Source organism: Argiope bruennichi, chromosome X1 (assembly GCF_947563725.1).
Source record: "Argiope bruennichi chromosome X1, qqArgBrue1.1, whole genome shotgun sequence".
Lineage (NCBI taxonomy): Eukaryota > Metazoa > Arthropoda > Arachnida > Araneae > Araneidae > Argiope > Argiope bruennichi.
The window spans coordinates 58247566-58268539 of record NC_079162.1 but is presented as its reverse complement, the minus strand read 5'-3'; the positions used below and the strand labels follow the sequence as shown (position 1 = coordinate 58268539).

The window sequence follows — 20974 nt, the reverse complement described above, 5'->3', positions numbered from 1 at the left end:
ATAATTTTTATGCATTCCTCAAGTAAATACGCCACTCCAACAGACAATACACAAATCTTAACCAGATTTCTGTTATGTAAAAATAATAAAATGTAATAATTATTTTTATTGTATGAAATTTGTTTTGAGGCCTAGCAAATCTGTTTTGTTGTCTAGCCCTGCCCCAGTGTTAGTTAAAGGCCTAGATCTTTAGTTTAAAATGTATATTGGGAATTATAAAACACAAAAGTGTCAGCAAAGATGTATAGAATTTATTATTTGTTAAAATAAATACAAAGCATTTTAATTTCTAAAGTAACTACTCCATATTACCGGATATCCCAAAAATGACTGAAGGAATGCGATAAAAATGTATCAGCAAATCTTAGCTTGGGGGGGGGAACCACGCAAATGCACCCACCCTTGTAAATATAAAAACAATAACACCAACCAGAATAATACAGTACAAAATATATTTATAAGAGATGTGTATTTTATTGGTACAAATTAATACAATTCTCTTGTGTTCTTGAATATAATCAGTATAATTTAAATAAAAAAAAATTGCATATCACTAAATCACCAAGTTTGTACACAGGACTAAGGCAACAGTAACTCACTGTCAGTCATGAAAATGAATAACAGTTGCAATGAAAGAGGTAAACTAAACACAAAATTAAGTGAAGCCACTGTCATATGAATCTCTATGTGACGGATAAATTAACAAAAATATAAATTATCATAGGAGTATCATTTAGAGCATTTTAATATTTCAAAGAAAAGCAGCGGAAAAAAATATACAAAAAGGTATTTATTTTATTCAACAACAAACATGAACAATCATAACACTATCAAATTTTTTTTAATGAGTATTTCTACGAACAAGCATTTCTACAAATATATCTTAATATTTAAATATATTGAATTTAAAACGAACAGTATAAAAATAAGGATTTCTATTCATAATCCATATCAGTATTTTGCATAGGAATCTTAGTATACGACAAAGAAAGTTGGGACATTAATCACGTCATTCAAAAGAATTTCTTCTTTTTTTTTTTTTTTTTTACAATTCTGATAAATAAAAATTATATAAATTCGTTGAAATATCACTGAAATGTTTTAGTTAAAATCCTCATCAAATGAACTTCTTGTTCTATCTTAACAGTTCACAAATTGTAAATCAAATTACAAAAAAAATCTCCATTTTTTTTTTTTTTTTTTTAATATTGGAAGGATATTATGTTTAATTTCCTCGACCATATTAATAAGGAATAATAATATAAGGAAAAAAATGGAAATACAATTTTAAACATAAAAATTAATAACTATAATCATGGATTTAGATTCATCAAATAAACTTAAGACAGAATTGAAAATATCAGATAGAACAGAATTTATACTTTGCACAGAAAAAAAATAATAAGTAATGGATACAAAATATAATCCATACACATAAGGGGAGTTTTAGAAGCCCATAAGAATTTCATTAACTTATTCGAAATAACAAGAGATTTATACATGTGTATGTGGCATGGAAAATCAAAACATTTAAATGATTACAGAAATTACTGAATGAGGGAATTCCAAAATTTTGTAATTCAACAAAAAATTATTTATATTTCACATTTTGATAAATTCATTTCAAACTGTCAAAATTAAATTATTTATCACAAAAAATGTGATAACATGCTATACATTTTAAGCAGTTTCCACTTTAGACAGATTCTAATAAGTTGAAGAAAATTGTTACAAATTGTAACTTTCATGAAAGCGAGGATGAAAAATTATCGAACAAAATTAATATCTTTATTCTATACGATAATCGATTATTAAAATTATTTTTGCATTGAGATTGCACAATACCAATGCATAAATAAATTCAGAATGAAGAAAGACTAGGCATAAAATTCAGTTTATTATAAACATTGATACTGTTTTCACACAGCAGAAAGAAATGCTGATTCTTAGTTAATAATTAACCCTTAATATATAGATCCTTGTGCTTAATATAGTAGATTATAGGAAAATGTACGACTGGTAAATTCATAAAATATTAATCTGATATATATGCTAATAGAAAGGTAATAACATCTGTAAATACGGTGCAAAAATGTATACAACGGCATAACTCTACAAGCAGTTAAATATGAATATATTCGTAAACAAATAGTCTTCTACGAAGTAAAAAAGTATCACTGAAGTAACTGAATTTTTATCAAAACTGGTTTCGAGTTCCTCACAAAACCGAGTATCAACTGAAATTATAAAAAAATTTCATGTCTCTCATATTAATTAGAATTTTAAAGATAAAATTATATCATCTTCTTACCTTGGATCATAGCATGAGAATCAGTGTGCACAAAATTGGACAATTTATTTACTATTAAAAGCCTATGTGCAAATTAAAACTATTTCCACGTCTTTTGAATAATAAATTAGATTATTTTTTATGTAATTTCCCATACTTGAGTTATACATTACATATTTATAATTCACTTAAGAAATGAAATTTTACACAAATAAATTAAAGTCTCAAAAATTGAAAAACACAATTACTGAAGAAAAATCACAAATGTAGGAAACATGATCTCAGAAAAATGTGTCTTTTAACAAAAGAAAACAAACATCATGGTTCACAGAACTATTTGAACATTAAAGAAGTTTTTCATTTCCGGATTCTATTAAAGTTCAATTTAAGTCATATTATGTGTTTTCCTATGAGAAAAATTATAATCATTTTTTTTTTTTGTTATAAACATTTCCCGCGTGCTTATTTAGTTAGCAATGGTAAATTTTACACATATATTAAATTGGGTTATACTAAGGAAATACCTGAATAATACATGAAACATGCTAAATACGGGGATTATACACCAAACTGAAATGATTGTGATACAGTTTTGGTTCAGAGAATTTTAAATTAAATAGAAATCTTGAGAATTAAAATCAATATTCAAATTTTTAATAATGAAACAGCTAAAATAATGTAACTAAAAATTTTCATTACACTAAAACAGCATTCTTCAAGAAGCTTTTTAATTTACTTCAACAAAAATAATACTCTATAACTCACACATGCCTTTTAAATGTAATAACAATTTTTACAGCTACGGGCAGAAAAAATTTCAGAATCACTATTCATTCTAAACTAAACGCTAATGTATATATGAAGTGTAGTTTTACAGTTGCTAAAAATTAATTTAAAACACTTCAATTGTTTACATATACAAAATACAAAACAGGGATATTTTAGAAGTTAGTTTTTGACCGCATTTCATTGCTTCGAACGCGTCTATAAGTGAATATTTTAAATTATTCTAGTCATGCAATACGGACTATTAAGATTCAACATTTATTGCAAACAAAATTACTAGCATTGTCAAAATCATAGGAATCTTTTTAAAATTCTAATTTCAATATAAATAACAAAATTAATTATTAAATAACGAACACTTTTTAATCTTTGTAATAGTTTATTTCAGAAAATTTATTTATGAACTAATTTAAATAAAACCAAACATATTTTAATTTTACATTATCTAATTTGATTTGTACCTAATATATATATAGTTATAAAAAAACCCCGAAAACATTTGAACTTATTTTAGAAGAAACAAGAGTTGAATAGTTGTATAACATCAAACATAGAACACACACATTTATAAATAGATAATCGCAAAACACTACAGGCGAAGCTCACATTGATTCTTTCCAATCAATTCGAATATGTAAAATTTTAATATCAAAACAGAATGTATAACATATATAAAAAGTTAATTATTTCTACATTATACAACAAATGTGACAATGCAGAAATCAAACATGTAGAACACGTAGATGCGATAGTTTTAATTATATAAGCATTTTAAAATAAAAAGATATGAGACGAGGAATATAGATTTACAACTAGAAATTTTATCATCACTAATTAGAAATACACAACTAAAATAATTACATCACAGGAATTTCTACAATTTGATCTATCACACTACATTTTAAGATAATTACAAGTTACACCATGATATGTACTGATGGATATGAACAGCTAGTAAAGCAAATATGAAGATACAAAACGTTACAACATTTTAAGATCATTAGTTAATTACAAACTAATTTTGAATTGAGATTTGTTTTCGTTTACTTAAGCAATTAAAGAGAAAAAAAAGTTTTCAAAAGCCATATAAGGGCAATATTCACTTCAGGATTGTACAAAGAAAGGATATTCATTATTTCTAAATCTGCATTTGTGTTCGGATCAAGAATAAGTTAGTAAGATTTTATTATAACATAGTTAATTTCAATTGAAATCTTTCTGAGAAAGGAAATCAATTCTGATATTTAAATTAAATGTCTTTATTATTATTAATTGCCTTTTTCATTGCTCATGTAATAAAGATTTTAAAACTATTTTCCGAAATTTATTTTAAATAAGTTACGCCGAAACATATTTAGAACAACAGAAATGAGTTACAGTCTTTAACAGCATTCATCTCACCCCCCCCCCCCAAATACGGACTATATTAATAATTATCCTGAGTACTAATATGCCTAAAATAATTATTACAATTTATCATGGAAACATTTCAGAAAAACACTGAATATATAAGAATTAAGCACTAATAAATATCGATGTTTTCTCGAAAGGAGCACTTTAAAGAGTGTTTCTGAGTATTTTAAAGAAATGTTTCATAAACTCAATAAAGAATTTGTATTATTTCATGAAATCAGGAAGCTTTACTTTTACTATATACAGAAATGTGCAGTGCATAAGGCCCATTTAAATTTTTATATATTTATAATATGGTCGACATATATATAAAAAAGAGGAACTAAGATTAATTCGCATGGCTTTTAATAGCCATGGATGAATGTCTTGCAGATATAAAATTTTTATTTCACCACAGTTTTTCAATACTAGCTGCACATATAAAGAGCAAAACACATATAATAAGGTAATCTCTACTTTTCTACAACTATAACATTGCATGCATGGCAAAACATTTATAATTTATCGATTACTTCGTTAAAACACTACTAGATGTTTAATATGAGTTTTATTGAATACATTAATATCTCTTAAGGTTTGTACAGATATATTATTTTTCCAAAGAAAACAATTACTTATTATAAATCAATTAAATGTAAATCAGATACGACTAACAATTATGACAATACATAGATTATAAACATTATATTTACAAGGCGGTTGGTAATTGCATAGTGAGAAGGAAATTCTTCATGAGCTACTTTGTATTATTGCCGAGTACATCACAAAAAGAAATTCGGATATACAAATACAGTGAATCCCATTTGTTAAAGTACCATTAACAGTTATTCTGAATACTGTACACACTAATCTTCTACTTGTTGAGGTTATTCCTGTCTGTTACAAAATAGTAGGAAAAAATAGAGAGTACACCATAATGGAGCAAATCTTTCTGATGGAATTTAGAAAAGTTTAAAAACATAACATAATATCAGAATACTGCACATCACAAAATAAATAATTTATATTGGATAAAAGTATTTTTTTAATCGTAAATGAAGACTTTTTAGAGTAATGTAATACACATGTAAGCTTGATTTCATGCAAACTTAATAAGAACACAACAAGAAAACATGCAAATTTACGGGAAAACAAACACACACATTTATTAACACAAAACTTCGTTAAATTAAATATAAAGCTAATAAATTCAATATTACACTTTATGATATTTTGATGATTTTATACACAAATGAAATAGTTTTTCAAATGAAATGAATAGGACATGTACAAGAGGATCAGTTATCACTTAAGCATTGCAATGAGATATTGTAATGAACATAATAATTTATATACTAGTATAATTTTTACAATAATTTAAAAGACTAAAAAGCATATTTCTGTTCAAGTTGGAGTAGAGAAGCAAACAACTTTTATCTGTTCTTGAAAGCAATAGCCTTTTTTTTTTTAAATGAAAGAAAAGAAACATTTTTTCCCCTTTCAAACATCCTAAATATTATTGCCATAATGGTGCAGCTTTATGTTCAGGCAATTTTGCTCAAATGTCTCCATTTAACAATTTATTACTACTTGTTTGTGAAAATTAACATTTTGATGTCAGTTCCAAAACATTTACTATAACAAAGTAAATGCATAATAAATTTTTAAGAATGGTTACAAGATTCTTAAAAGCCTGCTGCTTTTGAAAATTCCAGCAGTGACTCGAACAGAACAGTATAAAGGGAAACACAGTTAAAGCCATTTGATTTTGCACATTCTTTACTCATATCATTATGTATGAACTTTAAACCTTTTGTGATTTTCAAAAATTTTAAGAAATTTAGTCTGAAGCAATAATTAAACTTGCAGAAAATATTAACACTCAATCGATAGAAGTATACCTTGAAAATGCATTTATACACTAACGCCTATAATAAAAAAATTCCACATTTATACAATTTCTACAAAAATTTGATAGAAAATTGCATACATATATTATTCAAGAGCAATTAAACTTACTTATCATTATAATTTAATGTTTAGATTCCTTACAGTAAATAAAAATTGCTCTAAAGCATTTTATTGTGAAATTAGTATATTTTTCTCACAATATTACAAATTATTTGCAATTTTTACGCCTCCTAAGTCCACGAATAAACCGAGTTCACCTTACGGTTAAATGTAAGCATCGCCTCCCTTCATCTTTCTTCTCACCCATATTTTGACTAAATAAACAAACACACACACTAAAGTGTGGAGGGTTTTTGAATTCGAAAATAAACAGTACAGCACTATGTTTCCCTTCACTGTTTATCAGTCTAATCAATATTTCTACTATAAAAAGGCACAAAACACATTTTCTCATTCCAAAGATCTCAAACATTAAAATCTGATAATTATATTGAATGACTTTCTGTAAACTTATAAATGTAACTTTTTAAAAAGTATTCTATGAATTATATAATTGAATAGAGCAATATTTCACACAATATTCAGAACAGCCCAGTAAGAAGTGAAATATATTTTTTCTTTTGCATTCATCTGTCATGCAATGTTTTAAAAGACAAATAATAAAATAAGAATGCTTTAATCAAAATTATTAAATATTCGGCATAAAAACAGGCACAATTGTAATGATCACTCTTTTTTTCGTTTTTTTAAACATCTAAATTACAATTGGATTCCAATACATTTTGAAAGATTTGCAAACCTTTGGTTAATATTATATATATATAGAATCAATTCAAATCCTCCACAATGCAAAAATCTGTCAAATTACTAAAAAATACATTTCCACATATTTTGAGCAGATGGGTTTACTGCTACAATCTAAGAAGGCAGGATAAGAAGACTAAAGTCAAGTTACTGTTCATTAGTCTAATAAAACAAAAACTGGTTTGTAATAATATTTATAGTCCGAGTTTGAGTAAACACATTTAGTACCTACACTTATTTCTCATCATAGCTTTTTAAGCAAACAGACAGGATAACAAAATGCTTCAGATTGTTTCAAAGGATTAAAAAGACTAAATATCTTTCTTATTCAAATTTTAAATAAGAAAAAGCAAATGGGAGATGAAGAGTTATAATTCTATGACATTTTCCCATCCCAAATGAATGGGAAATATATACTATACAAGGCATTAATTATTGCTGGTATCAATACATTCAAAAGCTACAAATTACTTAAGTCACATTACCTAGGCATATCAATTATCAAATTAACGAAATAAACGTATGCAGTGCATAGATGTATCTTATTTAATAAAGTATATATTAAACCAAAAAACAAAGAGAGCAAACAAAATTAAATGTCATTAGAACAAGGTACTGGGTCACAATTTATTTTTTAATATGCTTTTACTTTTGAATTAGATTTGAACTGAAAAACAGAAATGTGCATTCTAAGATAATCCACATGTATATATTTCAAATCATATAAATTAAGAAAGTTTAATTGATCTTTAAAGAATTTAAAAGAATAAATTATAAAAAAGAAACATGTGAGATATCCTATACATTACTTTTCGACTGTTAATTGTCGGGCATAGTGTTTCAGAAAATTATCCAATGACTTTCTTTAACTCACAAAGCAAAATGTGCATTTACAAATAAATCATCATAATTGTCAGAATTTTGGAACAATATATAATCACGGATATATGAATGCATTTAAAATTAATATTTTATTTATAAGACAGTAATATATTACTGAATTTTCGGTATCAGTCCACAGAACACATCACATGATATAAGGAATTATTTATAAAAATCTCCTAGAAAGAACACAAATTTAATTTAAATAACAAGTTTCTTCAGAGGGGTGAAAGTATTATAAATCCAAGATAACTGTACACACTGACTTGGGATTAATAATCATATTCTTTTTACAATTTTTAAAATGTAACAGCCCCAAGTAAAGCTATAATTGCTACCATTATGGCTCCAAGAAAGACTTTCAGCACATCATTTTCATATATGTTGTTTGAAATAGATGTAAAGAAATTTGTTATGCATCCTAGTCATACAACAATTGTTGACTGCAGATGCAAAAGAACTCTGTAGAGAGTTTTGAGTCTGCGTGGTAAAGATGTCATAGAGAGAATCATGAGTCTTGATTTAGGTTCCAGAGGTAAAACAGCTAACATCCACCAAAACCACGATGGTCCATTAGCAGAATTGATGTAACCGGCTTCTATTTCAGGCATAGGCCCAAAATGTTGCAAAATTTCCTGCTTGGTGTCTCTTGGCAATCTCATAAACCATGCTTGAGAGACCTTGTACACTTGATCATGCATTTCTATTACATCTGAAGAGAAAGAAGATTTTTTTTAAAATTAAATATACCAAGAAACTAAGTTTGTTGAAGAATCATAAGCTAAACATGATTTGGTAATAAAAAGAAGAAAAGAAAAGAAGTACCAATTTCATTATCATTTTATATGAAAAAAGAAGTGTGTACAGCTCAAAAATTGATTAAAAACATTTTTTTTACCACTCACTGCCCTGTAAATTTTGTAATTATTCATACGCGATCTCAATAAGTATGAGTAAAAACAGCAAACTTTTAGTTATAATAAAGATTAAATTTCAAATATTACAAAGACATCAAGCAGGAATACAAATAGAAAACCAATAAACAGCACACATCTTCCTGACATAAATCATTCAAAGCTGTAGAGAAGATGGATAAAAAATTACACAATGTCACAACTTATACAATTCTTTGAAAGTTTATAACATGCGATTTCTACCACTTAATTTAATGCGTTATTGCTTCTGATTGATTATAAATTTTATAAACAAATGGCTTAGGATTGAGATGAAAATCCTGCATGTTTTGTTTGAATGATACTCTATCATTATTATAGATTCTTGAATCTCTCTCAATAATAATAATTTAAGAAAAAAAAATTATTCTCCACAGATACGAATTTTAGATTTAGAATAAATACTGCAGAACATGAGTGTACAATGGAATAATATTTCATCTTATTTTCTTGCTAAGCATCATTTCAACCTAATTTGAACCACAAAGCTTCTAAACCACAAAAATCTTGTATGTTACATTTATTTAGATCTACAATGTAACACTAGAAAGAGTTTGATAATTTTGTCATTGATATTTGTCAGAGTTTATTTATCATAAATATTTACTTTATTTTATTATATATATGAACAATTATGATTTACTAAAGTGAAAATTAAACTGGACTTCATTGTATTAGCTTCAAAATACTAAATCAGATAAAAAATAGAAAAACATTCAATTTAGACTTCTCTTAACCAAATCAAGATTAATTCAATGCTATGTAACATTTGAAAGGGAGATAACTGATATCAACACCCACCTTGAAGATTATTAGCATTCAAGGATTCATCCTTTAAGAATTCAACAGCACCAGTGCTGTATCCATCTCTTTCGCCTTTTCTAAGAATCCGAAAACGTCTGCTTCCAATAGTATCAACAACAGATCTTCCATCAGGAAAATATTGTACATCTCTGATTTCCAACATGGTTCCATATTCTGCAATGCTATACAAATGAAATATTTCTTGAATTGTTATAATTACTACAAATAAAAAAACAGTTTGTATGAGAATGAAAAATAATACTATGAATTCGTTTATGCTATTTTTCCTTATGTACAATTTAAATAGCAAAGGAATAGTTTTACATTAAACGAAAATGTTTCGTTAGAATTAGCATAAAGAAGACTTTTTTTTTAAATCAGTGAATTAGAATAAAAAAAATAAGTCTTTATATAAGAGCATTTGAATCTAAAGCAATGTTAAATGGATAAAGAATAATAATAATGGCAATATTTATTCTGAGAACTGAAAATTTAATGACAACCTATACATGTTATTTTTGAAAGAAAGTTAGCATTATACTGCAAGGCGTTTTTAGTAAACCCTAGGTTATTTCCTTGCCAAGAGAAAAATTAATAGACTCACAGAAGCAGAATCTTGGGTTAACACAGGTAAGAATCTCAATTTTGAGAGAAAAAATCTGATATATAGCATTATGTATTGCTAGTAAGGCAATAAAGTTTAATTCTTGAACAGTTTTTACCAGATATCTGTATTAATACCTCTGGTAGGAACAATACACGTACTGGAACAACTTAACTGATAAAATACCCCCCCCCCAAAACAGTTCACAGATTAAGAGCAGGAATAAAATTTATATAACGCTTGCTTAGCAAATTAGCTAGCAAAGAACAGTAAAATAGTATGAAAAATATTTACTCATTATCAATGAAGGCACACATTCCAAACTGACGGCTGCCAGATTCCATACATTGTCTAATCATAAGTCTGTAACGAGGTTCGAACACATGTAAAGGACAAGGCACTGTGGGAAATGCTATTGTACAAACAAAGAGGGGAATAACATGTTCAGGATCTTTGCCGGCGCTGAAAAATTAAAATTGAAAACAGTTATATTTTACCAGCCAATATTTTCATTTTAGTTTTTACAATACAATAATTTAGAAATGATGTGACAAAAATTTCGAATGCATTAGAATTAATTCCAGAATAATTCTTATTTTTACCAAATATAACTTTAATTTGTGAGTTGTTCTTAATTTCTTTCAAATTTGAACTCTGCAATAAGAAATTTCATTTAAATTTTCAAGCATGTAGCTAGAAAGTAACTTCGAGATCCCTTACTTGTAAAGTTCTTCCATTTCTTCTTCATAAGATGCTTTCCTATCAGCGTACTCATTTGGAAACAAAGTTTCAATCGCCTTTTCAAGAAATTCAGTGGTGCTTTGTACACGTTCTGCTAGAAACTGAAACAAAAATGTTAGAAATTAAAAAAATTAAAAGTACAAAATTTATTTTTAAAAAATGCAACAGATTTAAAGAGAAACCTACACTGGATAGAGAAGCTTTGCAAAGAGGACAATTAGTTTGATGATCAAGAGAACGGTTCAAGCAAACTCTGCAAAATGTATGGCCACATGTAGTAGAAACTGGCTCCCAAAGTATCCTAAAGCAAAAACAAAGAGAATTACGTTTTGTTTGAAGAAAGCTACTTGCCTTCTTATTGAATAAATATATACTAGCTATTATAATTTTAACAAACTGTAAAATATAAATATTTTAATGGATTTCACATGTGAACATTAACAGATTTAATCTGTAAACAGCAAAAGAGGTTCAAAGAGAAACATGCTTAAAAAACTAACCTTATGCATAAAGCACATTCAAAATCTTGTTTGTCAAGGCAGGCTAGATCAATCTGGTCTTTAACAAAATCATCTTCTAAAAAAATAGAGGAAAAGGCATAAATAAAAAACAAAAACAAAACGAACAAGAATATTCTTTAAAACAGAAGCATGAGAGACCAGAAATATTCGTAGATTTTTAAATGCCAGAGAAATTTCGTACATTAACTAACTAAACCTGATTCACATCATATAATCAACGGTTTTTTCACTTAGCCTAAAGAGAAAGCTTTATCAGTTATTTAAATACAATAAAATTGTTACATAAATCTTATTATGGCCAACTACATTAGATAATCAGTTTTAAATTTTTCAAAAAGTGTTCAGAAACCTACTAAATACGTTTCCGATCTCTAAAACGTAAAATAATACACGACATCAAATATATTTCCGAACTGAATTTTTAATTATGTAATTTATCTATTCCACTATAATGAAGCAGAAAACCAAATAATAAAATTTAGCTTTAAGGAAAAAAAGATTGTGTTTGTGTAAGAAGAAATTCTGACTTTATTTACATACCATTTCTTACTATACATAACAAGATTTTACAATTATTTGCAAGCCTTTATGTTCTATTCAGTCTACACATATAGGTGAATACAGATAAATAATATTTTATTGTACCAGCACAAATAAATGAACCTTGGGATATTCTTGGTAATATTTCAGTAATTTATCAAAAGATTACTTTCATTAAGCAGCTTGAATATAGTTACAAAGTATAAAACAAAGTATAATCATTACCTGAAATATATTCAACTTCATTATAGAAGTCATCTAACATATCATGCAGACTGTCAATTTTCAATTGTTTGTTTGAGTGCAACAAATTCAAATTCTATAAGATGAAAAGAAAAAGAAGAAAAAAAATCTTGATCAAAATTTAAGTTTATATTAAAATTTTGTATATTAACAAATTTAATCCATCTTTAACATAATATTAAATCTATTTCTATCTTTTAAATACTGTACTTGCTTAAACTTTTCATATATACCATTTATTAAAGGTACTCTAGATTAGAAAGACAGATAATTAAGTCTTTACATTTAAAATCCAAGTTCATACAAATATTTAATCACTGTAATAATAGGAATAACATAATTGATACAGCATAAATACCAAATTCCTAAATACATTTTAGAAAATAAAATTGTCTAAATTAAAACGAAAAATTCTTCATTTTGATTAAAATTAACATTACTGATTCAAAAAAAAAAAAAAAAAATTAAGGGGGGGGGGGAAATTGAATAATGAAAAGTTTACAACTGATGTTGAGAAGAAAGAACTTTTAATTTCAAGCGAATACCTTTCATGACATCCAGTTTTTTAATCCAATAATTTGTAAGCAATACAGAACATTATATAAGATTCTTTAGACAAAATACATATACTTATTATTCCAATATGATCAAAACATAAGTAAAATAACAATTCTTCAAACAGAAGGAATGATTAATTTCATACATCTGTAAATAATATATATATATATATATATATATATATATACAGATGTATGGATATGATATGATATCCCTTAATCTAATTTAAATCTTAATTTGTTTCCTAAGTTTTTATCTTAATTTCACCCATTAACTTCGTTCTAAATTTTTCTCTTATTTACTGATCCAATTCCACTTTTTATTTAATTACTTTTGATACGCGCTCTAGAAAACTGTAAATTCAACAGGTTCTCAGTGTAGGGATAAAAATTCTTAATGCTTAGCACATTCTTTTAAAGATACCTAAATTTTCCTATCCCTATGAAATTCTCTCTGTAAAAACCACTAAAAAGAAAATTTCGTTTTTTTGCGTTTGTGCTTTTGTGTTGCAATGTAGACTGATGTATCTCGTCGCTTCTTCCTTGTACATAAATTATGCCTCCTGGTATGGAATAAATCGAAGATACAAATTCAAGAGTGTCTTCTCGTCGGCCACGTAACTGCTAAATTATGTTTACATATATATGTAATGATAACTCGTAATCTAATTTAAATCCTAATTAATTTCCTGATTTTATCTTAATTTAGCCCATATTAACTTCATTATAAAATGTTATCTTATTTAAATTCCCACTTTTTTATTCAATTAATTCTACACGCGCTCTATAAAACTATTGACTTCAACACTTTCACACGCTTCGAGTGAAGTTATAAAAATCCCTACTGCTTACAACATTGTTTTGAAGATACCCAAGATTCCCTTTCCCAAATCGAAGAAATCCATATCAAAATCTCATAGTAAAATCAGCGAAGGGACAAATTTCTGTCTCGGTTGCTCTTGTGTCGTGATATATAACATATATTTTAGTAGTTGCGTGGCCGAATAGAAGAAACTTTTAAAATTTTAAACTTCCGATTTATTCCATCCCGGGAGGCAAAATTTGAACAGGACACGATCATAAAAGATGCGTCAGTCTACATCGCGACAAAAGAGTAAAAGGGTCTAAAAATTTTTCCTACAATGATTTTGCAATGAGATTTTGTTAGGGATTCCTTTGACACGTGTAGTCTTCGAAAAAGGGAAATTTAGGTACCTTTAAAAGAATGCTGCAATCATTAAGGATTTTTATCCCTTCACTCGGAGCGTGAGAAAGTGCTGCGACTAGCAGTTTTACACAGCGTGTGCACAATTAATTAAATAAAAAAATGGTAATTGGATCAGGAAATAAGAAAACATTTCAAAATGAAGTTAATATGGGCTAAATTAAGGTAAAAATTTGGAAATTAAGATTTAAAAATATCATTACATATACAAAATACTGTAGAATTCAGATATAAATATATAAATAAATGTCTAACCTTTGTTTCATTCCCGTCATATTTTTTCTCTTTCATTACGGGGGAGTAGCTAACAGTAGATTCATTATCCATTCGAGCTACATTAGATGAAATAAATTCTCCTGGACAGAAATTCTTAGTGTACATCTTAGTAGGGCATTTATGCAAAAAATTATGAAAAAACTGAAAGAATAATGCACCATAAGAAAATGAAAAAAATAACTAATGCAATAGCTAGTGCAAACAAGTTTTAAATAAGCTGTAATTTACACAACGCATCCTAATTAAATTTATGAATTTTATCAGATAAGCAATAAATTTTTAAGCTTATTATTTTTTGAAATTTGATAAGCTTTTTATCAAATAAGCGATACAAAATCATTCTATCCAAAGCTCAGAATATATTTAACTTAGAGTATATACAATATATTATATACTTACCATTATAAAACATTTAAATAATTTTGAAGCAAATATATCACCAAATTAACAAAAACATCTGATAAAAGTTATTTAAAAACCTAAATTTATTTCACCAAAAACTTACAAACATAAAAATAATACAAGGCTGCATGGAATAAATTACAAATGCAATTTGATTTATGTATAAAATACGAAACAACAGCAAAAATGAACTTATTTTCTAAAGATCACAATAACCATAGCATAATACCAAATAAAATTATTAGAAAGGCCACAAAAACATTTCAATATCAATTTGAAATTATTTTCAATATCAAACAATCCGAGAAATTATTATTAATAATAATAAAAAAAAAGGAGTTTACCTTTAATGCTTTTTCTTTTGCTTCAGTTAAATTTGGATCAAAAGTTAGGGAAATTAAATAATGTTTTATGGCTTCTTCATACTTTTCTAATTTGACTAGTAAATCTCCTTTTCTTAAATAAGACTGAAAAATAAATAATAATATTTTAAAATACACACACAAATTGTCTTAAAATTGTTTTTAAGACAAAAGCCATAGATTTGTAATTAAATTATCAGTGTTACTTCACAATTTCGTTTCAAATTTTTAAATGGATACTTTGCACTGAACTAGACTCATAATCAATTTCTGATTAAAAAATATATATATTACCTTTGAAGAGAAGGCTTCCAATGCAACTAAGTCATCATCTGCTTCCGAAAATGATGCATTTTGATTAGAGGAAGAATCTGTACCTAAATACAAAAATATAAATGAGATTTTTTAACTTATGTACCTTATTTTCGTTTTCAATGTACTCCATTGTATTTTTTCTAGATCAAAAATGTTCTACAAAAAATTCATACCACAGAAAATTACATTCCAGAAATCCTGGTTCGATCAATAAAAGCAGACGCAATACTTAATGATAATGTAGACAAGTCTAGACATGAAGCCAAGTCTAGACTCCTTGTCTAAATAGTTTTCAACATTTAATTCCTCCCATTTAAGGTCCAACTATCAAATTCTTTTTTTTTTCCCTTCAACTATGATTAAAGTCTATGAAGATATTTGCCATCTTAAAATAAATCTATAAGAACTTTTCCTCATAGTATTTCAAAAAGGGAAAAAAGAATGAAATGATGAGAATGAAAGTTTTATTGTAATACCACAATTAATTTGGAAAAAATGCTTTTAAACTTGTTAAAAAATTATCTGCAATATCTTGATAAGCATCCTCCTTTAAATTTGTTAATGTATATTCTATTCTTTTCAGAAATGATTTAACATAGGAACTAACACTGATACGCGTACTGTGTATTTAAGATGAAAATATTTTGAGGTTCAAGTCAAAATAGAAAGCGTGTTCTTTTTATCAGAGCAAGCTTTCAAGAACCATGTTCGTTCAATAGACAATATTATATATACAAAAACAAAACCATGCCATGTTCAACAAAAGCAGAACCATTCCTTTTCCAGAAAACACCTTAGGTCATTGTTGAAATGTAATGAGATTTGTGATAATGCGACACCGTAAACAAATATTTGAAAAGCAACGAAGATGATTCTTCACGAATAATTCAATTAAAAAAAATCAGAAAAAAATCACAAATCGTCCAATAACCAATGATCTGAAACGAAATACTATGTATTTCAGCAATAAATTTGACAACAGAACGCAACTTCACACAATTTACCTTTGAAATTCCAAATTTCATTCTTTTCTTGACTCTCTGACTGAAATATTGGTCATTATGACCCTAAAATATATGCGATCTCAAAGGATGTTCCGATTTGCAACATCAGAAACAGTCTGGTTTCAAAACTGAAGGCATGCAGAAATCATATTTGGCCATGACGGCCTTTGATAATATAAAGGAGATAGAAAGAATTGCGTATTCTGAAAATATTTTAGATTAAATTTAAAAACAATTCAATGACGAAAAAACAAAATACGACGGGGAGGGGAGATAGATGAAACTCAAACCCAAGTTTCCTATTGCTGCTTAATGAGATGTTAAGTAGAAGCATATTATCACAACACGTATTCATTCTTTTAATGTGTATATTCCATTGATTCTTCAGGAAAAACTAGCGAAGGACATTTACTGTTTTTCTCGAGTGGTGTCGTCATATTTGGTTTCGATTTTACACCGTCTACAATTATCTTTCAGACTTTAAAAAAATCCCAAGGATTAATTTAGCTGAGAAACAAAACTGGACACACGACCCGGAATGAGTGATTTTTACTTAATCTTATTAACAGCTGCAAAGGAACTGATCTTCTAAATGTAAATAGACATGATCTAATAAAACACTACTAATAAAAAAAAATTAAGATTATCACCATCTGTTTGATACATTCAGAAACAATAGGATTATGAGCAAGTGAACATGAAATGCTGATGTCGGTTCAGGAAGAGATACGATTTAACGAAAACACAAGCATCAGATGGTAATTATATTCATCTTAGTTTAAAGTATGGCTTTGAAATTAATTTTGGAGATTGCATAAAATTTATTCCGATTTTAAGTCAGGAGTCGATATGTGGGAATTGTGCTAAAGATACTATTGAATTCATTCTCATGCAAAATATATTTAGATACATAGAAAAGGATAACACATTATTAGAAAAAGTAGCTTACGCAGTCTTGTGCTATATACAAACTCAGATGCAGGACAGTTAAATAAGAGCACCAAATTACGAATAAATGATTATATACGAATATTTTTATTATATAAAATTATATACATAATATGCAAGCATATGTTTAATAAGCAATTTATCCAGATGTCGTGAATTAAATAGATATTGTATTCATATCTTCTGTACTACAGAAACAATAGAAATTCTTTTATTGAAAACAAAACCTGAAAAACTACGTTCTTATTAAAAAAAAAAATGAAACTCTTACTTGAAAAAAATTACTGAAAAGACGAGATATTATGATATTATTTTAATTACTTTTTGAAATTTATTAATTATTCAATTCGATAATCAATTTATAACAACTATTTATGTCACAGATTGAATATATCTATTTCCAGGTACATAAAAAAAATCATGCATTTTTCGAATAACTAAAACAAAATTGAAAACTCTGAAGAAAAAAGAATAAGAGCATAAAAAATTTTTCTCAATAAAATGATTCCCCCATAAAGTAAACGCACAGCACATCATTCAACTGTAACAGATGTAAGACATGTAAATAAATGCAAAGTTTTAACGACGCGAACACATTTGTTTAAATTAAACAAAGAAATAAAAAAATGGTTCCAAAAATTCAGAACAGAGTCTGCAAGCTGAAAGCGAGAGTGCTTACGTAAGTTCAGCACGTTACGAAACGTTTTCAAGTAGAGGACGTTAGAGGAGACAAACTAACGGAAATTTATTCAACTACTACTTTTGGGAACAGATTACACGGGATACAGAGAGAGATAATAGAAATTGGGAGGGTTCTACCTGAAGTGAAACTAGTATTACACTTGGATGCGGAAATGGGAACAATGAATCGATTAAAAATTCTTTTTCCTCCAGTTTTTGAATAAAATAATTCTTAAAATATCAGCTTATTTCGAAAAGAAATTTTTCAAAATTTTACCGTATTACAGTGTAATTGTATTTTTTTTAAAGCTGTCCATTTAAATTTTTCAATCAATTTTTTTTAAAAAGTATTTCTGAAAATCAATATTATGTTAAATCGCATAAATGCTGTTAAAAACTTATTAATAGACTTAACAAAAATAAAAAAAAATACTATTTTCATTTTAGGTTATAATTTAAAAAGAGAATGGAATTGAACGTCTTTTCGTGATATAATACAGAAGTTCAGAAAGGTTAATCAGAAAGAATAAAAAAATCCATTTTCATACACAGTAATTAAACATGCTTGGGATTTATTCCATCTCTGAAGTCAATTAAGTTAGAAGTAAAATTTTAGATAAATTGAATTTGTTGAAAATAATTTATACATAATTCTATACGATAGGACTTAAGAACAAGAGTCTTAATAATATACATTTTTAATAAAATTATTTTGTTCTTTCAGCATGTTGATTCGCCTTATTAAGGTGTATGTACACACTTATAACTTCAAAAATCGTTCAAAATATCGAATATATTTTTATTGCTTAATAATGTTTTCTGATCCTTTAGCTTTCAAACGTTACCAAGATGTTGTCAATATTCGAAATATTTCTCGAGTTATAATTATTTTTCTTCAGGTGCTTTCTTTAAAAACTCTAGTTACGGTGTTTTTAAAACTCATTTTATGAAGAATGATATTTTTCCACAATGTTGATTCATTCAAACAATCATACCTCAACAAGAAATTAACCAAATACAGTTATTTATATATCAAAATAATCTGTATAAAATAGCGGATGTTTTGCGCCTCAATCAAAGTTATATTTATAGAAATAAATTTTTAATAGCTGTTTAAAAGTTAAAATTACAGAAAAAATCTTGCTTTTTCTATTCAATGTTGATGAAATTTTTTTTTTTTTTTTTTTTTTTTAAAAACTATACATTTTTATAACTTGTTTGAGGCAGACAACATGAAGACTAATATTAGGCATAATTTCCAACTTGAATTGTGTGTCTGCACAAATTAGAATTTAAGATATCATGTTTCAAAAAATAAGCTAATTAGCTCATTAAATATTATTTAATTAATTAATAATTAGTGTAATATGGTTTTTTTTTTCACTGAAATGAGTTTAAACATAGATTAAGAATCCAGTTTTTTTGCAGTAGGTTATTAAAGTTAAAAATAAAAAAATAAAAAAATCTTCAAGTGTGTACGTACACCTTAAATAGATTTAAAAATATGGTAGGCTAAATTTCTTGGCAATTTGGTGAGTAAGATGCAACATTTGAACAAATCAACATGAAAGTATTAAGAAATATGATACATCTAGATCCATTAGGCCCGCAAAACATTTATTCTCTAATTGTAAAACACAGATGTTAAAATAAAATCCCAATAAGGTTCTTTTAGCCGAGGTAGTGACTAGTTAAAAGTAATAAACTAACAAAATTGAGGAGTTTTGTTAAGATTTATTTTATTGGAATATATAATTTCAAAAACCAAAATTCGAATGAAAGTTGAATTATACTGCATAGAAATAACAAAAACTAAATGCTATTCCTTTCTCTGATTCACCCACGATAACAGAGAAGTCACGCATTACGCCTCGAGACTTGGTAGCACTTTCATTTCATTATGTAAATAAAATGAAGTATCAAATTTTCCCTCGAAGTCAACCCCATTCATTTAATAAACTAAATCATATGGATACAACGCATTATTTACAAAAAAGCTAAAGCAACTTCCAGTGTTTTCAATACTATGAGACTGCAGCAAGGATATATTTGCTTACGAAACAAAAACATACGAAAAAACGACATAAAAAAACATACATACGAAAAAAAAAAAAAAAAACTGCGCTCCGTCGGCACGTGTGACGGGTATTTCTTTTTCACTGGAAATTTGCTTTGTTTCTCTGTTTTGTGATTGTAACTCTAGATGGCGCTGCAATCTACGAACCATTTGGAAATGAGTAGATCGGAATTAACTTTCGCACTCTATAAGACGCTAGAATTTATTATTTAAAGTTATTATTTCATTCAAAATATGTGATGAAGCGTTTCGAAGATTCCTCCCACGGTTATTAATAGTACTGCTCAGAGAGCATATTATAAAATTTAAAAAACACATGCGATTTCAACCATAAAAAATTAATTTTATTCTGAAGTCAGAATAACATTCCGTCATCGCTTTAGTTTCGTTTTATTTTGACTATATATATATAAATATTTGTCTAGAAAGGCATTTTCTACTTAATATATATATGTATTTTTACTAAAAAATTTCTTAAAATTCTACATTAAATGTTTGTCCTATGCGTGGTTTCGAATAATAATAAAAAGGGCGGGAAAAGAAAAATATCTCGGCTTTGTTACGTTTTCCATTTTCTAAAAACAATGGATAATGAATAATCTTGTCCTATTTATGCATATTTGTAAAAAAGAGAACATCGGCTAGAAGAATGAAAC

At 27.1% G+C, this 20974-nt stretch overlaps 1 protein-coding gene across 1 annotated transcript in view; it reads right to left on the bottom strand.

Annotated features, from left to right (window-relative positions):
* Positions 1–452: 452 nt before the first annotated feature.
* Positions 453–20974, bottom strand: part of LOC129959446 (LON peptidase N-terminal domain and RING finger protein 3-like) — a 37253-nt gene continuing 16731 nt past the window's right edge. The window contains exons 2-11 of the mRNA XM_056072277.1: positions 15588–15670; positions 15276–15398; positions 14509–14670; positions 12454–12547; positions 11668–11743; positions 11354–11468; positions 11147–11268; positions 10721–10888; positions 9820–10004; positions 453–8777 (exon numbers count right to left, since the gene is read on the bottom strand). Coding sequence (XP_055928252.1) covers positions 8491–8777; positions 9820–10004; positions 10721–10888; positions 11147–11268; positions 11354–11468; positions 11668–11743; positions 12454–12547; positions 14509–14670; positions 15276–15398; positions 15588–15670 — 1415 coding nt within the window. The 3' untranslated portion in view covers positions 453–8490. The remainder of the gene's footprint in view (positions 8778–9819; positions 10005–10720; positions 10889–11146; positions 11269–11353; positions 11469–11667; positions 11744–12453; positions 12548–14508; positions 14671–15275; positions 15399–15587; positions 15671–20974) is intronic.